Source organism: Anomaloglossus baeobatrachus, chromosome 2 (genome assembly GCF_048569485.1).
Source record: "Anomaloglossus baeobatrachus isolate aAnoBae1 chromosome 2, aAnoBae1.hap1, whole genome shotgun sequence".
Taxonomy (NCBI): domain Eukaryota; kingdom Metazoa; phylum Chordata; class Amphibia; order Anura; family Aromobatidae; genus Anomaloglossus; species Anomaloglossus baeobatrachus.
This window is the reverse complement of record NC_134354.1, coordinates 434,649,364-434,670,032: the sequence shown is the minus strand read 5'-3', so window position 1 is coordinate 434,670,032 and position 20,669 is coordinate 434,649,364. Positions and strand designations below refer to the sequence as shown.

Sequence of the window (20,669 nt, the reverse complement as noted above, 5' to 3'; positions counted from 1 at the left end):
GCTGGATCCAGGTAACCTCAGTGACAGCTCAGCCGATCACACTCTCTTTTTTAGCTGCGTGCAGGTGACAGGAGCGGCTGTGTCTTCTGCTGCTCCTGTCACCTGCATGCAGCAGAGCTGGATGCGACGTTGGAGGACCGTGGATTACGCCGGACAAGGAGGGCTTTGTTGTGGGTAATAAATTGGTAATGAGGGAATGTGTTTGTGTTTTTTATTTCTAATAAAGGATTTTTCGGGTGTGTGTTTTTTAACTGTAATTTACAGATTAATCATGGAAGGTATCTCGGGGTGACGCCTGACATGATTAATCTAGGACTTATTGGCAGCTATGGGCTGCCAATAACTCCTTATTACCCCGATTTGCCAACGCACCAGGGCAAATCGGGAAGAGCCGGGTACAGTCCCAGATCTGTCGCATCTAATGAATGCGGCAATTCTGGGCGTCTGCTGGCTGATATTGTTAGGCTGGGGGGCTCCCCATAACGTGGGGCTCCCCATCCTGAGAATACCAGCCTGCAGCCGTATGGCTTTATCTGGCTGGTATTAAAATAGGGGGGGACCGCACGCCGGATTTTTTAATTATTTATTTATTTACACGGCACACAGAGCCGCGCGGCATTAAATGAAGTCGGGTGAAGTTCACCTGCTGTCCCCAACGACCAGCTAGTCGCTCTGCAGGTCCGGATCGCTGTTAGGTCGTTGGCGAGGTCTGCCTGTTTGACAGCTCACCAGAGACTTTGTAGCGATCCCGGCTAGGTTGAGATCGCAGGTTGGATCGCTAGAAAGTCTCAGTGTGTAAACCCAGCATTAGGTGTGTGCCCCCATGTGGTCATTTACTGATAACTATATGTAGATTGGTTTCCTTTGTGCACAGTGCACCTTATACTCTAAAGCTGGGTTTACACACTGAGACTTTCTAGCAATCCAACCTGCGATCTCAACCTAGCCGGGATCGCTACAAAGTCTCTGGTGAGCTGTCAAACAGGCAGACCTGGCTAACGACCTAACAGCGATCCGGACCTGCAGAGCGACTAGCTGGTCGTTGGGGACGTGTCAAAAAAGCAGGTGAACTTCACCCGACTTCATTTAATGCCGCGTGGCTCTGTGTGCCGTGTAAATAAATAAATAATTAAAAAATCCGGCGTGCGGTCCCCCCCTATTTTAATACCAGCCAGATAAAGCCATACGGCTGCAGGCTGGTATTCTCAGGATGGGGAGCCCCACGTTATGGGGAGCCCCCCAGCCTAACAATATCAGCCAGCAGATGCCCAGAATTGCCACATTCATTAGATGCGACAGTTCTGGGACTGTACCCGGCTCTTCCCGATTTGCCCTGGTGCGTTGGCAAATCGGGGTAATAAGGAGTTATTGACAGCCCATAGCTGCCAATAAGTCCTAGATTAATCATGTCAGGCGTCACCCCGAGATTCCTTCCATGATTAATCTGTAAATTACAGTTAAAAAACACACACCCGAAAAATCCTTTATTAGAAATAAAAAACACTAACAAATTCCCTCATTACCAATTTATTACCCACAACAAAGCCCTCCATGTCCGGCGTAATCCACGGTCCTCCAGCGTCGCTTCCAGCTCTGCTGCATGCAGGTGACAGGAGCAGCAGAAGACACAGCCGCTCCCGTCACCTCCACGCAGCTAATGAAGAGAGCCTTGTGATCGGCTGAGCTGTCACTGAGGTTACCTGGATCCAGCGGTGGATGCAGCGGTGGCCGTGGGTAACCTCAGTGACAGTTCAGCTGATCGCGCTACTCACCGCCGCTCCTGTCAGCTCCAACATGAGGTGAGTAGCGCGATCAGCTGAGCTGTCACTGAGGTTAATCGCGGCCACCGCTGGATCCAGTGGCGGACACCGGGTAACCTTAGTGACAGCTCAGCTGATCGCGTTACTCACCTCATGTGCTGGTGATTTCCCCCCCTCTCTCATACTCACCGATCCCCGGCGCTGCACGGCATTCATACTGCTCTGGCGGCTTTTCCTTTTTTGAAAAAGCCGGCCGCTCATTAAACAATCTCGTATTCCCTGCTTTCCCCGCCCACCGGCAAATGTGATTGGTTGCAGTGAGACACGCCCACACGCTGAGTGACAGCTGTGTCACTGAACTCAATCACAGCAGGCGGTGGGCGTGTCTATACTGTGCAGTAAAATAAATAAATAAATTAAAAAATCCGGCGTGCGGTCCCCCCTATTTTAATACCAGCCAGATAAAGCCATACGGCTGCAGGCTGGTATTCTCAGGATGGGGAGCCCCACGTTATGGGGAGACCCCCAGCCTAACAATATCAGCCAGCAGACGCCCAGAATTGCCGCATACATTAGATGCGACAGTTCTGGGACTGTACCCGGCTCTTCCCGATTTGCCCTGGTGCGTTGGCAAATCGGGGTAATAAGGAGTTATTGGCAGCCCATAGCTGCCAATAAGTCCTAGATTAATCATGTCAAGCGTCTTCCCGAGATTCCTTCCATGATTAATCTGTAAATTACAGTAAATAAACACACACACCCGAAAAATCCTTTATTAGAAATTAAAAACACAAACACATTCCCTCATTACCAATTTATTACCCACAACAAAGCCCTCCATGTCCGGCTTAATCCACGGTCCTCCAGCGTCGCATCCAGCTCTGCTGCATGCAGGTGACAGGAGCAGCAGAAGACACAGCCGCTCCTGTCACCTTCACGCAGCTAATGAAGAGAGCCGTGTGATCGGCTGAGCTGTCACTGAGGTTACCTGGATCCAGCGGTGGCCGCGATTAACCTCAGTGACAGCTCAGCTGATCGCGATATTCACCTCATTTGCTGCGTGGAGCTGACCGGAGGTGAGTAGCGCGATCAGCTGAGCTGTCACTGAGGTTAATCGCGGCCACCGCTGGATCCACCGCTGGATCAAGGTAACCTCAGTGACAGCTCAGCCGATCACAAGGCTCTCTTCATTAGCTGCGTGGAGGTGACAGGAGTGGCTGTGTCTTCTGCTGCTCCTGTCACCTGCATGCAGCAGAGCTGGACGCGACACTGGAGGACCGTGGATTACGCCGGACATGGAGGGCTTTGTTGTGGGTAATAAATTGGTAATGAGGGAATGTGTTTGTGTTTTTAATTTCTAATAAAGGATTTTTTCGTGTGTCTGTGTTTATTTACTGGTCACTTACAGATTAATCATGGAAGGAATCTCGGGGAGACGCCTGAGATGATTAATCTAGGACTTATTGGCAGCTATGGGCTGCCAATAACTCCTTATTACCCTGATTTGCCAACGCACCAGGGCAAATCGGGAAGAGCCGGGTACTGTCCCAGAACTGTCGCATCTAATGTATGCGGCAATTCTGGGCGGCTGCTGACTGATATTGTTAGGCTGGGGGGCTCCCCATAACGTGGAGCTCCCCATCCTGAGAATACCAGCCTGCAGCCGTATGGCTTTATCTGGCTGGAATTAAAATAGGTGGGGACCGCACGCCGGATTGTTTAAATTATTTATTTATTTTACTGCACAGTATAGACACGCCCACCGGCTGCTGTGATTGGGTGCAGTGACACAGCTGTCACTCAGCGTGTGGGCGTGTCTCACTGCAACCAATCATATTTGCCGGTGGGCGGGGAAAAGCAGGGAATACGAGCTTGTTTAATGAGCGGCCGGCTTTTTCAAAAAAGGAAAAGCCGCTGGAGCAGTGTGAACGCCGTGCAGCGCTGGTGATCAGGGATCGGTGAGTATGAGAGAGGGGGGGACACTTCAGTCACTCGGGGATTAGCGGTCACCGGTGAATCCTTCACAGGTGACCGCTAATCAGGACGCTACACAGACAGAGCCGCGGAGTCGCTGTAAAGTCCCCTTTACACACTGAGACTTTGCTGCACAGCGGGAAACAAAGGACCAAAGAATGGTCCTGAACGATTTGTAGCGATCACAACTTCACAGCAGGGGCCAGGTCACTGATGTGTTTCACACACTGCAATGTCGCTGGGGAGGTCGCTGTAACGTCACAAAACCAATGACGTTACAGCGATGTCATTTGCGATGTTGCAGTGTGTAAAGCCACCTTATGTTTCCATGGTCTTCAGCATTGTAACATATTATGGGGGCAAATTTATTTTGTACGTAATCTGACTACGAGTGATTACACACTATTGTTTGGCACAAGACACATTAAGTAGTTTATTGCGCTTTTTACATTATTTATGTCTATTAAATTTTTGCATATTTATTTAATTCTGCACTTGGCAACTATTTATTATATCCAATCTATGCAAATTATTTTGTGCACACGCAGGTCTCTTCTCTATTTTTTGTGACACCATTTTTATTCCAGCTAATTGGTTGGTGTTTCTTATTAAAATCATATTTTTTTTATACTATTAACGTTTACATTAATTATTGACCTTTTGTTCGGTTCCTTTTTCTTTGGATCAAGTGCTATTAGTATCTGTGGTACGACTGTGGTGACAGTGTCAAAGATTGTCAGTGCAAAATGACGGTTCAAACCAAGCACTGGCGCCCAATGCAATACGACAATGTACCTTCCCACCTGCTTGTTTTACCTTTTACAGCCAAATCTTTTCAACAGCCCAACAGATATCACTTACATTTACCTAAGTATGGTGATTAAAAGAAAGACTTAAACTTACCTTACAACTGCTGTCATTGTAGCAGTACCATTTATCATTAGGATTTTTGGCATAAGTAACGTAATGACCTCCACCCATTATTCCTGAATGGCACTAAAGAGAAAAAAATGATGATGAATATTCAATACTCAAATCCTTTTTTCATATCCTGTAAATCCAATATTTTTTGTCTGAATCTGCCATACACAGTATATCACAAAAGTGAGTATACTCATCACATTTTTGTAAATATTTTATTATATCTTTTCATGGGACAACACTGAAGATATGACACTTTGATACAATGTAAAGTAGTCAGTGTACAGCTTGTATAACAGTGTAAATTTGGTGTGCCCTCTAAATGACTGAGCACACAGCCATCAGTCATAGTCTTTAAGGTTGAAGGGAGACTCTAAGTCCATCTAATTCAACCTGTAGCCTAACATGTTGATCCAGAGGAAGGCAAAAAAAAACCCAATGTGTCAAATAAGCTCCAATGGGATAAAAAATTCCTTCCTGACTCCACATACGGCAATCAGACTAGTTCCCTGGATCAACACCCTGTCATAAAATCTAATATACATAACTGGTAATATTACATTTTTCAAGAAAGGCATCCAGGCTCTGCTTAAATGTTAGTAGTGAATCACTCATTACAACATCATGCAGCAGAGAGTTCCATAGTCTCACTGCTCGTACAGTAAAGAATCCTCGTCTGTGATTATGATTAAACCTTCTTTCCTCGAGACGTAGCGGATGCCCCCGTGTTCCAGTCGCAGGCCTAGGTGTAAAGAGATCTTTGGAAAGGTCTCTACTGTCCCCTCATATGTTTATACATTGTGATTAGATCCCCCCTAAGCCTTTGTTTTTCCAAACTAAATAACCTCCAAGTTTAATAACCTGTCTTGGTATTGCAGCTTCCCCCATTCCTCTAATAATCTTGGTCGCTCTTCTATCTACCTGTAAGATTATGCTATTTATAACCTTCTATACTTTTGCTATCAAGAAAAGCATCCATTCCTCTCTTAAATTCATTCAGTGAGAGTTGGCCATCACCACTTCCTCAGGAAGAGAGTTCCAGATCCTCACTGCTCTTACCGTGAAGAACCCTCTTCTATGCTGATGTAGGAATTTTCTTTCCTCCAATCGAAGAGAATGCCCCCTTGTTCTTGTCATAGTCCTTGGTACAAACAGATCATGGGAGAGATCTCTATATGGCCCTCTGATATATTTGTACATATTTACTAGGTCTCCCCTAAGTCTTCTCTTTTCTAGAGTAAATAGACCTAATTTTGATAACCTTTCCGTGTATTGTAATGCACCCACTCCATTTATTATTTTAGTAGCCCGCCTCTGAACCCTTTCAAGTTCAGTAATGTCTTTCTTGAGCACCGGCGCCCAAAATTGCACACAATACTCCAAGTGTGGTCTGACGAGTGATTTGTACAGAGGGAGAATGATGTTTTCATCTCGTGCCCCCAGACCTCTTCTAATGCATCCCATCACCCTATTTGCTTTGGTGGCTGCTGCCTGACACTGGGCACTCCAATTTAGATTCTTATTGACTAAGATGCCTAAGTCTTTTTCCATGTCTGATTTCCCCAGCAGTTTCCCACTTAGTAAGTAATCGTAGCATCCGTTTCTCCTTCCCATATGCATAACCTTACACTTATCTGTGTTAAACCTCATTTGCCATTTTTCAGCCCAATTCTCCAATTTACTCAAATCCATCTGTAGTTGCAAACTGTCCTCCTTTGTGTTTACTACCTTACATAGTTTTGTATCATCTGCAAATACTGATATTTTACTCTGTAAACCATCCACCAGATCATTAATAAATATATTAAATAGTAGGGGGCCCAATACAGACCCCTGTGGCACCCCACTAGTAACCCTGGCCCAATCTGAGTATGCACCATTAATAACCACTCTTTGTTTTCTACCACTAAGCCAGCTACCTACCCATCTACACACATTTTCCCCGAGCCCAAGCTTTCTCATTTTACTTAGCAGTCTTTTATGTGGGACAGTGTCAAATGCTTTAGCGAAGTCGAGATAAATGACATCCAATGATTCTCCTCAGTCCATGTGAGAGCTTACATCCTCATAGAAGCTGATCAGGTTAGTTTGACAGGAGCGATCCTTCATAAATCCATGTTGATATGGAGTTAAACAATTATTAACATTGAGACATTCCATAATAGTATCCCTTAAAAACCCTTCAAACATTTTACCCACAACAGATGTTAAGCTTACCGGCCTATAGTTTCCAGGTTCCCTTTTACACCCTTTTTTGAATATTGGTACCACATTTGCTAGCCACCAATCCAGTGGAACAGACCCAGTTTCTATAGAGTCTTTAAATATAAGGAATAGACGCCTGTCTATCACATTACTTAACTCCCTTAATACCCGAGGGTGAATGCCATCAGGGCCTGGTGATTTGTCAATTTTAATGTTACTAAGTCGGTTCTGCACTTCTTCCAGGGTTAGGCAGGTCATACTTAATGAAGCGTTTACATTATCACTCTGCATTTCCCGTGGCAATGCAGAGTGATAATGTAAACGCTTCATTAAGTATGACCTGCCTAACCCAGGAAGAAGTGCAGAACCGACTTAGTAACATTAAAATTGACAAATCACCAGGCCCTGATGGCATTCACCCTCGGGTATTAAGGGAGTTAAGTAATGTGATAGACAGGCCTCTATTCCTTATATTTAAAGACTCTATAGAAACTGGGTCTAACATTAGTCTAAACAGCTGGCAACAAAAGTGAGTACATTCCAAGTGAAATTGACCAAATTGTGCCTAAAGTGTCAATATTTTGTGTGGTCACCATTATTTTCAAGCACTGTATTAACTATCTTGGGCATGGAATTCACTAGAGCTCCACAGGAGCCAATGGATCCTTTTCCAACCTGCATGACATCACGGGGCTGGTGGATGTTACAGACCTTGTGCTCCTCCTCATTTCATTCGAGGAGGCCCCACAGATGCTCCATAGAGTTTAGGTCTGGAGACATGCTTGGCCAGTCCAGCACCTTTCCCCTCAGTTTCTTTAGCAAGGCAGTGGTCATCTTGGAGGTATATTTGGGGTCGTTTTGTTCGAATACTGCCCTGTTACCCAGCTTCCCAAGGAAACAGATCATGCTTTACTTCTATATGTCACAGTACATGTTGGCATTCATGGTTCCATCAATGAACTGAAGCTTCCCACACTCAGCATCACTCATGCAGCACCAAACCATGACACTCCTAATACTATGCTTGACTGTAGGCAAGACACACTTGTCTTTGTACTCCTCACCTGGTTGCTGCCACACATGCTTGGCATTATCTGAACCAAATAAGTTTATCTTGGTCTCATCAGACCACAGGACATAGTGCCAGTAATCTTTGTCCTAAGTCTACTTGTCTTCAGTAAACTGCTTTCAGGCTTTCTTGTGCATCATCTTTAGAAGAGGCTTCCTTGTGATACAACAGCCATGCACACTAATTTGATGCAGTGTGCGGTGTATGGTCTGAGCACTGGCAGGCTAATCCCCACCCCTGTAACCTCTGTAGCAATGCCGGCAGCACTCAAACGTCTATTTTGAAAAGACTACCTCTGGATATGACATTGAGCACATGCACTCAACTTCTTTAGTCGACCACGGTGAGGCCTGTATTAAGTGGAGCCTGTCTTGTTAAACCCCTGTATGGTCTTGGCCACTATGCTGCAGCTCAGTTTCAGCGCATTGGCAATGTTCTTATTGTCTTGGCCATCTTTATGTAGACAACAATTATTTTTTTCAGATCCTCAGACAATTCTTTGCCATGAGGTGCCATGTTGAACTTTCAGTGACCAGTATCAAAGAGTGTGAGACACACCTGCTCCCCATCCATACCTGATAACTTGTAATACATACGAGTCTTGACACCAGGAAGAAAAAAAAAAATGACTATTTGGGCACAATTTGGCCATTTTCTCTTCGGGGGTACTCACTTTTGCTGCCAGCGGTTTGGACATTAATCACTGTGTGTTGAGTTATTTAGAGGGCACACCAAATTTACATTTATACAAGTTCTACACTGACTACATTGTATCAAAGTGTCATAGCTTCAGTGTTGTCCCATGAAAAGATATAAAATATTTACAAAAATGTGAGTGGTGTACTCTCTTTTGTGAAATACTGTAGCTAAGCAGAGGATATAATTTTATGGCAATGCTTATGAAAAGAACAATTAACGCCTAACATAACATTTTAACAAGCAAACCATGTTGATATAACATAATAGCTGCATAAGATATAGTGCAAAAAGGGGGTTACAATGCTTGCACTAGCACAAAATTCATAATAATTAAATGGACAAAGACGCACAAAAATAATAATCAATATAACACTATTCAAATAATAGCAAGTAATGACAAGAGAGAATCTAATCCACAAGATAATAAATATCAAGAAATCCAGCAATCAATGACTAATAAAGTGCAACAGTGCAAGAAGGGAATTTTGTTACTTACCGTAAATTCCTTTTCTTCTAGCTCTTATTGGGAGACCCAGACGATTGGGTGTATAGCACTGCCTCCGGAGGCCACACAAAGCAATTACACTAAAAAGTGTAAGGCCCCTCCCCTTCTGGCTATACACCCCCAGTGGGATCACTGGCTCACCAGTTTTAGTGCAAAAGCAAGAAGGAGGAAAGCCAATAACTGGTTTAAACAAATTCTCTCCGAGTAACAACGGAGAACTGAAAACCGTTCAACATGAACAACATGTGTACCCGCAAACAAACCAAAAATCCCGAAGGACAACAGGGCGGGTGCTGGGTCTCCCAATAAGAGCTAGAAGAAAAGGAATTTACGGTAAGTAACAAAATTCCCTTCTTCTTCAGCGCTCTATTGGGAGACCCAGACGATTGGGACGTCCAAAAGCTGTCCCTGGGTGGGTAAAGAAATACCTCATGTTAGAGCTGCAAGACAGCCCTCCCCTACGGGGAGGCAACTGCCGCCTGCAGGACTCTTCTACCTAGGCTGGCGTCCGCCGAAGCATAGGTATGCACCTGATAATGTTTGGTGAAAGTGTGCAGACTCGACCAGGTAGCTGCCTGGCACACCTGTTGAGCCGTAGCCTGGTGTCGTAATGCCCAGGATGCACCCACGGCTCTGGTAGAATGGGCCTTCAGCCCTGATGGAACCGGAAGCCCAGCAGAACGGTAGGCTTCAAGAATTGGTTCTTTGATCCATCGAGCCAGGGTGGCCTTAGAAGCCTGCGACCCTTTGCGCTGACCAGCGACAAGGACAAAGAGTGCATCCGAACGGCGCAAGGGCGCCGTGCGGGAAATGTAGATTCTGAGTGCTCTCACCAGATCTAACAAATGTAAGTCCTTCTCATACCGATGAACTGCATGAGGACAAAACGAAGGCAAAGAGATATCCTGATTAAGATGAAAAGAGGATACCACCTTCGGGAGAAACTCCTGAATGGGGCGCAGCACAACCTTGTCCTGGTGGAAGACCAGGAAGGGAGCCTTGGATGATAGTGCTGCCAGCTCAGACACTCTCCGAAGAGATGTGATCGCTACCAGAAAAGCCACTTTCTGTGATAGTCTAGAAAGTGAAACCTCCCTCAGAGGCTCGAAGGGCGGCTTCTGGAGGGCAACTAGTACCCTGTTCAGATCCCATGGATCTAACGGCCGCTTGTACGGGGGTACAATATGACAAACCCCCTGCAGGAACGTGCGCACCTTAGGCAGGCGTGCCAAACGCCTCTGAAAAAAGACGGATAGCGCCGAGACCTGACCTTTAAGGGAGCTGAGCGACAAACCTTTTTCCAACCCAGATTGCAGGAAAGAAAGAAAGGTAGGCAATGCAAATGGCCAGGGAGACACTCCCTGAGCAGAGGACCAGGATAAGAATATCCTCCACGTTCTGTGGTAGATCTTAGCGGACGTGGGCTTCCTAGCCTGTCTCATGGTGGCCACGACCCCTTGGGACAATCCTGAAGACGCTAGGATCCAGGACTCAATGGCCACACAGTCAGGTTCAGGGCCGCAGAATTCCGATGGAAAAACGGCCCTTGGGACAGTAAGTCTGGTCGGTCTGGAAGTGCCCACGGTTGGCCGACCGTGAGCTGCCACAGATCCGGATACCACGCCCTCCTCGGCCAGTCTGGGGCGACAAGTATGGCGCGGCTGCAATCGGATCTGATCTTGCGTAGCCCTCTGGGCAAGAGTGCCAGAGGTGGAAACACATAAGGGAGCCGGAACTGCGACCAATCTTGCACTAGGGCGTCTGCCGCCAGCGCTCTTTGATCGCGAGACCGTGCCATGAAGGTTGGGACCTTGTTGTTGTGCCGTGACGCCATTAGGTCGACATCCGGCACCCCCCAGCGGCGACAGATTTCCTGAAACACGTCTGGGTGAAGGGACCATTCCCCTGCGTCCATGCCCTGGCGACTGAGGAAGTCTGCTTCCCAGTTTTCTACGCCGGGGATGTGTACTGCGGATATGGTGGAGGCTGTGGCTTCCACCCACATCAGAATCCGCCGGACTTCCTGGAAGGCTTGCCGACTGCGTGTCCCCCCTTGGTGGTTGATGTATGCCACCGCTGTGGAGTTGTCCGACTGAATTCGGATCTGCTTTCCCTCCAGCCACTGCTGGAAGGCTAGTAGGGCAAGATACACTGCTCTGATTTCCAGAACATTGATCTGAAGGGTGGACTCCTGCCGAGTCCACGTACCCTGAGCCCTGTGGTGGAGAAAAACTGCTCCCCACCCTGACAGACTCGCGTCTGTCGTGACCACCGCCCAAGACGGTGGTAGGAAGGATCTTCCCTGTGATAATGAGGTGGGAAGAAGCCACCACTGCAGAGAGTCCTTGGTCGTCTGGGAAAGGGAGACTTTCCTGTCTAGGGATGTTGACTTCCCGTCCCATTGGCGGAGAATGTCCCATTGAAGTGGACGCAGATGAAACTGCGCAAACGGAACCGCCTCTATTGCCGCCACCATCTTCCCGAGGAAGTGCATGAGGCGTCTAAAGGAGTGCGACTGACTTTGAAGGAGAGCCTGCACCCCTGTCTGTAGTGACCGCTGCTTGTCCAGCGGAAGCTTCACTATCGCTGAGAGAGTATGAAACTCCATGCCAAGATACGTTAGTGATTGGGTCGGTGACAGATTTGACTTTGGGAAGTTGATGATCCACCCGAACGCCTGTAGAGTCTCCAGTGCAACATTCAGGCTGAGTTGGCATGCCTCTTGAGAGGGTGCCTTGACCAGTAGATCGTCCAAGTAAGGGATCACAGAGTGTCCGTGAGAGTGCAAGACTGCTACCACTGCCGCCATGATCTTGGTGAACACCCGAGGGGGTGTCGCCAGACCGAATGGCAGAGCTACGAACTGAAGATGGTCGTCTCCTATCACGAAGCGTAGAAAGCGTTGGTGCTCTGTAGCAATCGGCACGTGGAGATAAGCATCTTTGATGTCTATTGATGCTATGAAATCTCCTTGAGACATTGAGGCAATGACTGAGCGGAGGGATTCCATCCGGAACCGCCTGGCGTTCACATGCTTGTTGAGCAGTTTTAGGTCCAGAACAGGACGGAAGGAGCCGTCCTTTTTTGGAACCACAAAGAGATTGGAGTAAAATCCTCGCCCCCGTTCCTGAGGGGGGACAGGGATCACGACTCCTTCTGCTCTTAGAGAGTCCACCGCCTGCAGCAGGGCATCTGCTCGGTTGGGGTGTGGGGAGGTTCTGAAGAACCGAAGCGGAGGTCGAGAACTGAACTCGATTCTGTACCCGCGAGACAAAATGTCTGTTACCCACCGGTCCTTGACCTGTGACAGCCAAATGTCGCAAAAGCGGGAGAGCCTGCCACCGACCGAGGATGCGGAGGGAGGAGGCCGAAAGTCATGAGGTAGCCGCTTTGGAAGCGGTTCCTCCATTTGCTTTCCTGGGACGTGAGTGAGCCCGCCAGGAATCTGAGCTCCCTTGTTCTTTCTGAGTCCTTTTGGACGAGGAGAATTGGGCCTTGCCCGAGCCTCGAAAGGACCGAAACTTCGACTGCCACTTTTTCTGTTGAGGCTTACTTGCTCTGGGCTGTGGTAAGGAAGAGTCCTTACCCTTGGACTGTTTTATGATTTCAGCCAATGGCTCACCAAACAGTCTGTCTCTGGATAATGGCAAGCTGGTTAAGCATTTTTTGGAACCAGCATCTGCTTTCCAGTCCTTTAACCACAAGGCTCTGCGCAAAACCACCGAATTGGCGGACGCCATAGCGGTACGGCTCGTAGATTCTAGGACAGCATTGATAGCATAGGTCGCAAACGCAGACATTTGCGAAGTTAGGGGCGCCACCTGCGGCACTGCTGGATGTATGATAGCATCCACCTGTGCTAAACCAGCTGAAATAGCTTGGAGTGCCCACACGGCCGCGAATGCTGGAGCAAACGACGCGCCGATAGCTTCATAGACAGATTTCAACCAAAGGTCCATCTGTCTGTCGTTGGCATCTTTAAGTGAAGCGCCATCCTCTACTGCGACTATGGATCTAGCCGCAAGCTTGGAAATTGGGGGATCCACCTTTGGACACTGGGTCCAGCGTTTGGTCACCTCAGCAGGAAAAGGGTAACGGGTATCCCTAGAACGTTTAGAGAAACGCTTATCTGGATGAGCGTCGTGTTTCTGGATCGATTCTCTGAAGTCAGAGTGGTCCAAAAAAGCACTTAATTTACGCTTGGGATACAGGAAATGGAACTTCTCCTGCTGTGCCGCTGCCTCCTCTTCAGAAGGGGCTGGGGGAGAAATATCCAACAGTCTATTAATTGCCGATATAAGGTCATTAACCATGGCGTCACCATCAGGGGCATCCAGATTGAGAGGGGCCTCAGGATTAGAATCCTGATCCCCGTCCTCAGTCTCATCACAGAGAGACTCTTCTCGCTGAGACCCTGAGCAGTGTGAGGACGTGGAGGGTCTTTCCCAGCGAGCTCGCTTAGGCTGCCTGGGACTGTCATCTGAGTCAGAGACTTCAGCCTGTGATGCTTGAGACCCCCTTGAAGTACGGATTAGTTCCAACTGAGGGGGACCGGAGAGCATAGACACAGCAGTGTCCATGGTCTGAGTAACTGGCCTGGACTGCAAGGTCTCCAGGATTTTTAACATAGTCACAGACATTTTGTCAGCAAAAACTGCAAAGTCTGTCCCCGTCACCGGGGCAGGGTTCACAGGCGTCTCTGCCTGGGCTACCACCACATTAGGCTCTGGCTGACGGAGTGCCACTGGGACTGAACATTGCATACAATGTGAGTCTTTGGAGCCTGCCGGTAGATCAGCCCCACATGCAGTACAAACAGTGTACACAGCCTGTGCCTTGGCACCCTTGCGTTTTGCGGATGACATGTTGCTGCCTCCTCAGAGCAGTACAGGGTGTCCAGCCAAGAAGCGACCTTACAGTGCAACTATATATATATATATGGTACTAAGAAAAAAGTACACTAATATAACACTGAGGCACAAGTGGGGCCAGCACTAAGTGCAGCTTACCGCCCGCTTAGGAGCGGGTGTGTGGTCGCCGAAATCCCTTTAGTCTGGGTCTCCCAGAGCCTGCTGCCTTTCCCCAGCCAGACCGCATGTGTAATGGCTGCCGGCGTCCTTGTGGAGAGGGGGGGCGGGCCCTGGGCGTATACAGACGAAGAGCGGGAAGCCTGCTTCCCACTGTGCCTAGTGAGAGGGCTGGAGCATGTAAATAAAGCTCCAGCCCTCGGCGCTGCCGATTGAGCAGCGTCTCTCCCCTACCCTGATTGACAGGGTGGGGGCGGGAACGAAGCGGCGCTAGGCCGCAGAAGCCGGGGGCTAAAGTCAGAAGCGCCGCCGCCGTAAAAGCGCGGTCGGCGCAAAGTCCCCGGCGCACCACAAGTCGCAGCTGCGCCGCCGCTCCAGTAGCGGTCGGCGCAGTAGTTCCCAACATGTAACGTCACTCAGCAAAGCTGCAGTGACCTAACCCCAGCGCTACTGTCCCCGGCGCACTATAACGCTCAGCAAGCCTTGAGAGCGTCCGTGCCTGCCGGGGACACAGAGTACCTGAAAGTTGCAGGGCCTTGTCCCTGAACGGCACTCCCGCTCAAAATCCAGCAGGTTCTATGGGTCTGTGGATGGAGCCCGGCCTCAGGGCTTGGAGGCCGGTAAGATCCCACTTCCACAGAGCCCTAAGGGGATGTGGAAGGAAAACAGCATGTGGGCTCCAGCCTCTGTACCAGCAATAGGTACCTCAACCTTACAAGCACCACCGCGGGTGAGAAGGGAGCATGCTGGGGGCCCCATATGGGCCCTCTTTTCTTCCATCCGATATAGCCAGCAGCTACTGCTGACTACAAACAGTGGAGCTATGCGTGGATGTCTGACCTCCTTCGCACAAAGCAGAAAACTGGTGAGCCAGTGATCCCACTGGGGGTGTATAGCCAGAAGGGGAGGGGCCTTACACTTTTTAGTGTAATTGCTTTGTGTGGCCTCCGGAGGCAGTGCTATACACCCAATCGTCTGGGTCTCCCAATAGAGCGCTGAAGAAAGACAGATTTACCCAGACTGTCCCATAGTAAATGTGCTTGTATTTAGACCACACTGACCAGTGCCCCGATGCACGTTTCGCCTACAGCTTTGTCAGGAGGTTCTAGGGCAGTGTCCAAGGTCACGTTATACAGCTTATATGTCCCCCAGCACAGCAGTGTTCAATTGGGTGCAAATTGTGGTGTGGCCTAATTAATGGCACATTTACTATGGCGCAGTCTGGTGGGGAAATCTGTCTTTGCACTTTATTAGATTCATTGATTGCTGAATTTCTTGCTGTTTATTAACCCTTTCACGACCGGCCGATTTTTCGCTTTCCGTTTTTTTTTTTCGCCATTCTTTTTCTGAAAGACGTAACTTTTTTATTTTTCAGTCAATATGGTCATGTGAGAGCTCATTTTTTGCGGAACGAGCTGTACTTTTAAATGAAACCATCAGTTTTACCATATTGTGTACTAGAAAATGGCAAAAAAATTCCAAATGCTGAAAAATTGCAAAAAAAGTGCGACAGCACTATGGTTTTTGAGATATTTTATTCACTGTGTTCACTATATGGTAAAACTGATGTGTGGGTGTGATGCCTCAGGTCAGTGCGAGTTCGTAGACACCAAACATGTATAGGTTTACTTTTATATAAGGGGTTAAAAAAAAATCGGAAGTTTGTCCGAAAAAAGTGGCGCACGTTTTACGCCATATTCCGTGACCCGTAGCGTTCTCATTTTTCGGGATCTTAGGCTCAATGACGGCTTATTTTTTGCGTCTCGAGCTGACGTTTTTAACGGTACCATTTTTGCGCAGATGCTACGTTTTGATCGCCTCTTATTGCATTTTGCGCAAAAGTTGTGGCGACAAAAAAACGTCGTTTTGGCGTTTGGAATTTTTTTGCCGCTACGCCGTTTACTGATCAGATTAATTGATTTTATATTTTGATAGATCGGGCGTTTCTGAACGCGGCGATACCAAATGTGTGTATATTTTTTATATTTTTAACCCTTTAATTTTCAATGGGGCGAATGGGGGGTGATTTGAACTTTTAGGTTTTTTTGTTTTTTTTTAATTTTTTAAAACTTATTTTTTTACTTTTTTTTTTTATTTTACTAGTCCCCCTAGGGGGCTATTGCGATCAGCATTCCGATCGCTCTGCAGTATCTGCTGATCACAGCTGGAAGGCTGTAAACAGCAGATACGCTGTCTTTCTCTTTTGCTGTGCCCCGGGCACAGCGAAAGTGAAACCAATTCATGTGTAGTACAGGAGTCATCACATGACCCTGTACTACCATGACAACTATCGGGAGTCACGTGATCGCGTCACGTGACTTCCGGTTTCGGCGGTAAGTAAAACTTTACCGCGATTGCGCTTATAATGGCGCTGTCATGTATTGACAGCGCCATTATAAGGGGTTAATCGGCACGAGCAGATAACGATTCTGCTCGTGCCTAGCAGGCACACATCTCAGCTGTGAAAATCAGCTGAGATGTGTGCCGATCGCGGCATGCTGCCGCCGGAGGACCGCGGGCAGTAAGATTATGTCATTTAGGACGTAATTTTACGGCCCGCGGTCGTTAAGGGGTTAATTATCTTGTGGATAAGATTTCCTCTGTCATTGATATACTTGCAAGTAATTGAACAGTGTTATACTGGCTATTATCCTTTTTGTGGGTCCCTGTCCATTTAATTATTATGAATTTTGTGCTTGTGCAAACATTGTAATGCCCTTTTTTTTTTTTAACTTTAGCTTAAGCAACCATTATGTATCTTTAATGTACTTTCCATGCCATTATGTAACATGCCATTGACAACACTGCATTTTGTTGTTTTGGTGTTTTTTTTAATCCTATCTTCAGGTGTATGGGAATAAAATTTGAAATATAAATAATTTTTTTGTCATTTATATATTTTCAAGTTCTACTTTAGGAGTCATATACAAGTATATATGTTGTTGTTGGGACTCCAGTAGTGTATGATATCTATTAATACTAATAGTTTTTACATCCAATATTGATTATTCAGATTGATATGATGGTAATTTCCAGATTGTTTTTGATCAGTGTTCTGCAAAGAAAAAAAGGAAAGCCACATTGTATCACATTACACCTTAGGCCTGGTTCACATTTCCGTCAATTTGTATCAGTCACAATCCGTGGCTCTGGTAAACAACGGAATCCGTTTGGCGGATTCCGTTGTTCCCATATACTTGTATGTGACTGATGACGCTGCGTTGCATCCTCCGCCCGACTGATCAGTTGTGGAACGACTGACCGTCGGGTGGCAGGAACGCAGCATGCAGCGTTTTTTGAGCAGCGGAATCCTCTTTATTTCGCTGCACATGCTCTCTCTCAGCGGCCGAACGATCAGCTGATCGCCCGGCAGCCGCCTTCTGTGAGCGATCAGCTGATCACCCAGCGGCCGGCTGCTGTGAGCGATCAGCTGATCACCTGGCGGCCGCCACCCGGCAGCCAGCTAATGAGAGCGATCAGCTGATCGCTCTCAATAGCAGGCTATTGTGAACGATCAGCTGATCGCTCTCTCTCTCACATTTTACAACGGAGTCAGACAATTAGTTCTTAGGCTATGTGTCCACGGTAGAATGTACCTGCGGATTATTCTGCATGAAAATCCGCGACTTTCGCGGCAAATCCGCACCCGCGGATTTGCCGCGGATTTTTATTTTTTTTTTCCCCATTCTATACCCAAAATCCGCACCAAATCTGCAACAAACAATTGACATGCTGCAGATTTTTCCGGATCAAAATCCGCGGCAAATCCGCAGCGGAAAAATCCGCAGCATGGACACAGCATTTCCAAAAATGCTTTCGGGAAATCCGCGGCAAATCCGCGGCAAATCCGTGGCAAAATCCGCGGTAAATCCGCAGCGTGGGCACATAGCCTTATTCTTGTAATCCGTTGTACAACGCATCAGTCACAAGCGTCAAGCAACGCATGTGACTGATGGAAAACAACGGAAATGTGAACCTAGCCTTAGCATTCATATAGGTTTTACATACCGAAATTGCATAAAGGTTATAGATAGGCTGACAGCAGGCGTCTTCTCTTTGGTCGTCAGTGATATCCTCTTCTTCCCTTATGTGGTTATCGATCTGAGTGTTGTTGCATGTGTTCTGCTCATGATTCAGTCCGTTGGTTAAAACTGGCTGAGAGTCCTGATTTGCAGCTAATTCTGTTTGACTTCCACCTAAAAGATGTCCTTTCATAGAATCGACGGCTTCCAAAGTCTCTCTTGCTTCATTATCTAAGCCATTGTCTTTGCTTTGATCCAAGTTTTCTTTACTGCTTGAGAGCTTTTTGCCTCCAAGCTGAGGTAAACGGAGACGGCCTTTGCTCCTTCCCTGGGTTTTGGGGCTGTTGTTGGGACTATTGTTTTTACTAGATGAGCTTGAAGCAGCTTTCCTTCCCTGTAAAGGAGATGCTGAAAACAAAGATGTTAATGGAAGTTATAATATATAAAATTGACCAAAAAAAATAAATAAATTCACAACTTCAGTATAATCCCTTTCAAACATTTAGTCGCAGCATGAGTGATGAAGAAATAAACATAATATTCTTGAAGGAATTTGGGTAAAGTACCACTCCAGCATTCTTTTTTTTTATTTTAGCTCTGGAGTGGTGCTTCTACTTTAAGTCCCCTGCCCCTCCGGGGTCTTCATCTGCTATCAGCGCCGCTTCAGACGGTCTTTTCCAGTTTGTGATCTGTCAGCTGCTCCAGTGTTCCATGGAGTGAGTCAGCGGTCACAAGTTAATGTAAGTCTATGAGAGCCTCATTCTGGTCCTCAGAGTTGTACTGAGAGTTTGTGAAGTAACTTCTGGCCAGTCAGAAGTTGTGGTCACAAGATGGCGTCACGGATTGAGTGGCGCTTGAAAAAAGGTGAAGATGCTGGAGGGCAAGTATACAGTTAGGTCCAGAAATATTTGGACAGTGACACAAGTTTTGTTATTTTAGCGGTTTACAAAAACATGTTCAGAAATACAATTATATATATAATATGGGCTGAAAGTGCACACTCCCAGCTGCAATATGAGAGTTTTCACATCCAAATCGGAGAAAGGGTTTAGGAATCATAGCTCTGTAATGCATAGCCTCCTCTTTTTCAAGGGACCAAAAATAATTGGACAAGGGATTCTAAGGGCTGCAATTAACTCTGAAGGTGTCTCCCTCGTTAACCTGTAATCAATGAAGTAGTTAAAAGGTCTGGGGTTGATTACAGGTGTGTGGTTTTGCATTTGGAAGCTGTTGCTGTGACCAGACAACATGCGGTCTAAGGAACTCTCAATTGAGGTGAAGCAGAACATCCTGAGGCTGAAAAAAAAGAAAAAATCCATCAGAGAGATAGCAGACATGCTTGGAGTAGCAAAATCAACAGTCGGGTACATTCTGAGAAAAAAGGAATTGACTGGTGAGCTTGGGAACTCAAAAAGGCCTGGGCGTCCACGGATGACAACAGTGGTGGATGATCGCCGCATACTTTCTTTGGTGAAGAAGAACCCGTTCACAACATCAACTGAAGTCCAGAACACTCTCAGTGAAGTAGGTGTATCTGTCTCTAAGTCAACAGTAAAGAGAAGACTCCATGAAAGTAAATACAAAGGGTTCACATCTAGATGCAAACCATTCATCAATTCCAAAAATAGACAGGCCAGAGTTAAATTTGCTGAAAAACACCTCATGAAGCCAGCTCAGTTCTGGAAAAGTATTCTATGGACAGATGAGACAAAGATCAACCTGTACCAGAATGATGGGAAGAAAAAAGTTTGGAGAAGAAAGGGAACGGCACATGATCCAAGGCACACCACATCCTCTGTAAAACATGGTGGAGGCAACGTGATGGCATGGGCATGCATGGCTTTCAATGGCACTGGGTCACTTGTGTTTATTGATGACATAACAGCAGACAAGAGTAGCCGGATGAATTCAGAAGTGTACCGGGATATACTTTCAGCCCAGATTCAGCCAAATGCCGCAAAGTTGATCGGACGGCGCTTCATAGTACAGATGGACAGTGACCCCAAGCATGCAGCCAAAGCTACCCAGGAGTTCATGAGTGCAAAAAAGTGGATCCTTCTGCAATGGCCAAGTCAATCACCAGATCTTAACCCAATTGAGCATGCATTTCACTTGCTCAAATCCAGACTTAAGACGGAAAGACCCACAAACAAGCAAGACCTGAAGGCTGTGGCTGTAAAGGCCTGGCAAAGCATTAAGAAGGAGGAAACCCAGCGTTTGGTGATGTCCATGGGTTCCAGACTTAAGGCAGTGATTGCCTCCAAAGGATTCGCAACAAAATATTGAAAAAAAAAAATATTTTGTTTGGGTTTGGTTTATTTGTCCAATTACTTTTGACCTCCTAAAATGTGGAGTGTTTGTAAAGAAATATGTACAATTCCTACAATTTCTATCAGATATTTTTGTTCAAACCTTCAAATTAAACGTTACAATCTGCACTTGAATTCTGTTGTAGAGGTTTCATTTCAAATCCAATGTGGTGGCATG

At 46.8% G+C, this 20,669-nt stretch overlaps 1 protein-coding gene across 2 annotated transcripts in view; it reads right to left on the bottom strand.

Annotated features, from left to right (window-relative positions):
- The window catches only part of USP32 (ubiquitin specific peptidase 32), a 391,424-nt gene that overhangs the window by 13,162 nt on the left and 357,593 nt on the right, over nt 1-20,669 (bottom strand). For both annotated transcript variants that reach the window (XM_075336246.1, XM_075336247.1), the window contains exons 32-33: nt 18,169-18,590; nt 4,638-4,730 (exon numbers count right to left, since the gene is read on the bottom strand). In XM_075336246.1, the coding sequence (XP_075192361.1) occupies nt 4,638-4,730; nt 18,169-18,590 (515 nt within the window). The remainder of the gene's footprint in view (nt 1-4,637; nt 4,731-18,168; nt 18,591-20,669) is intronic.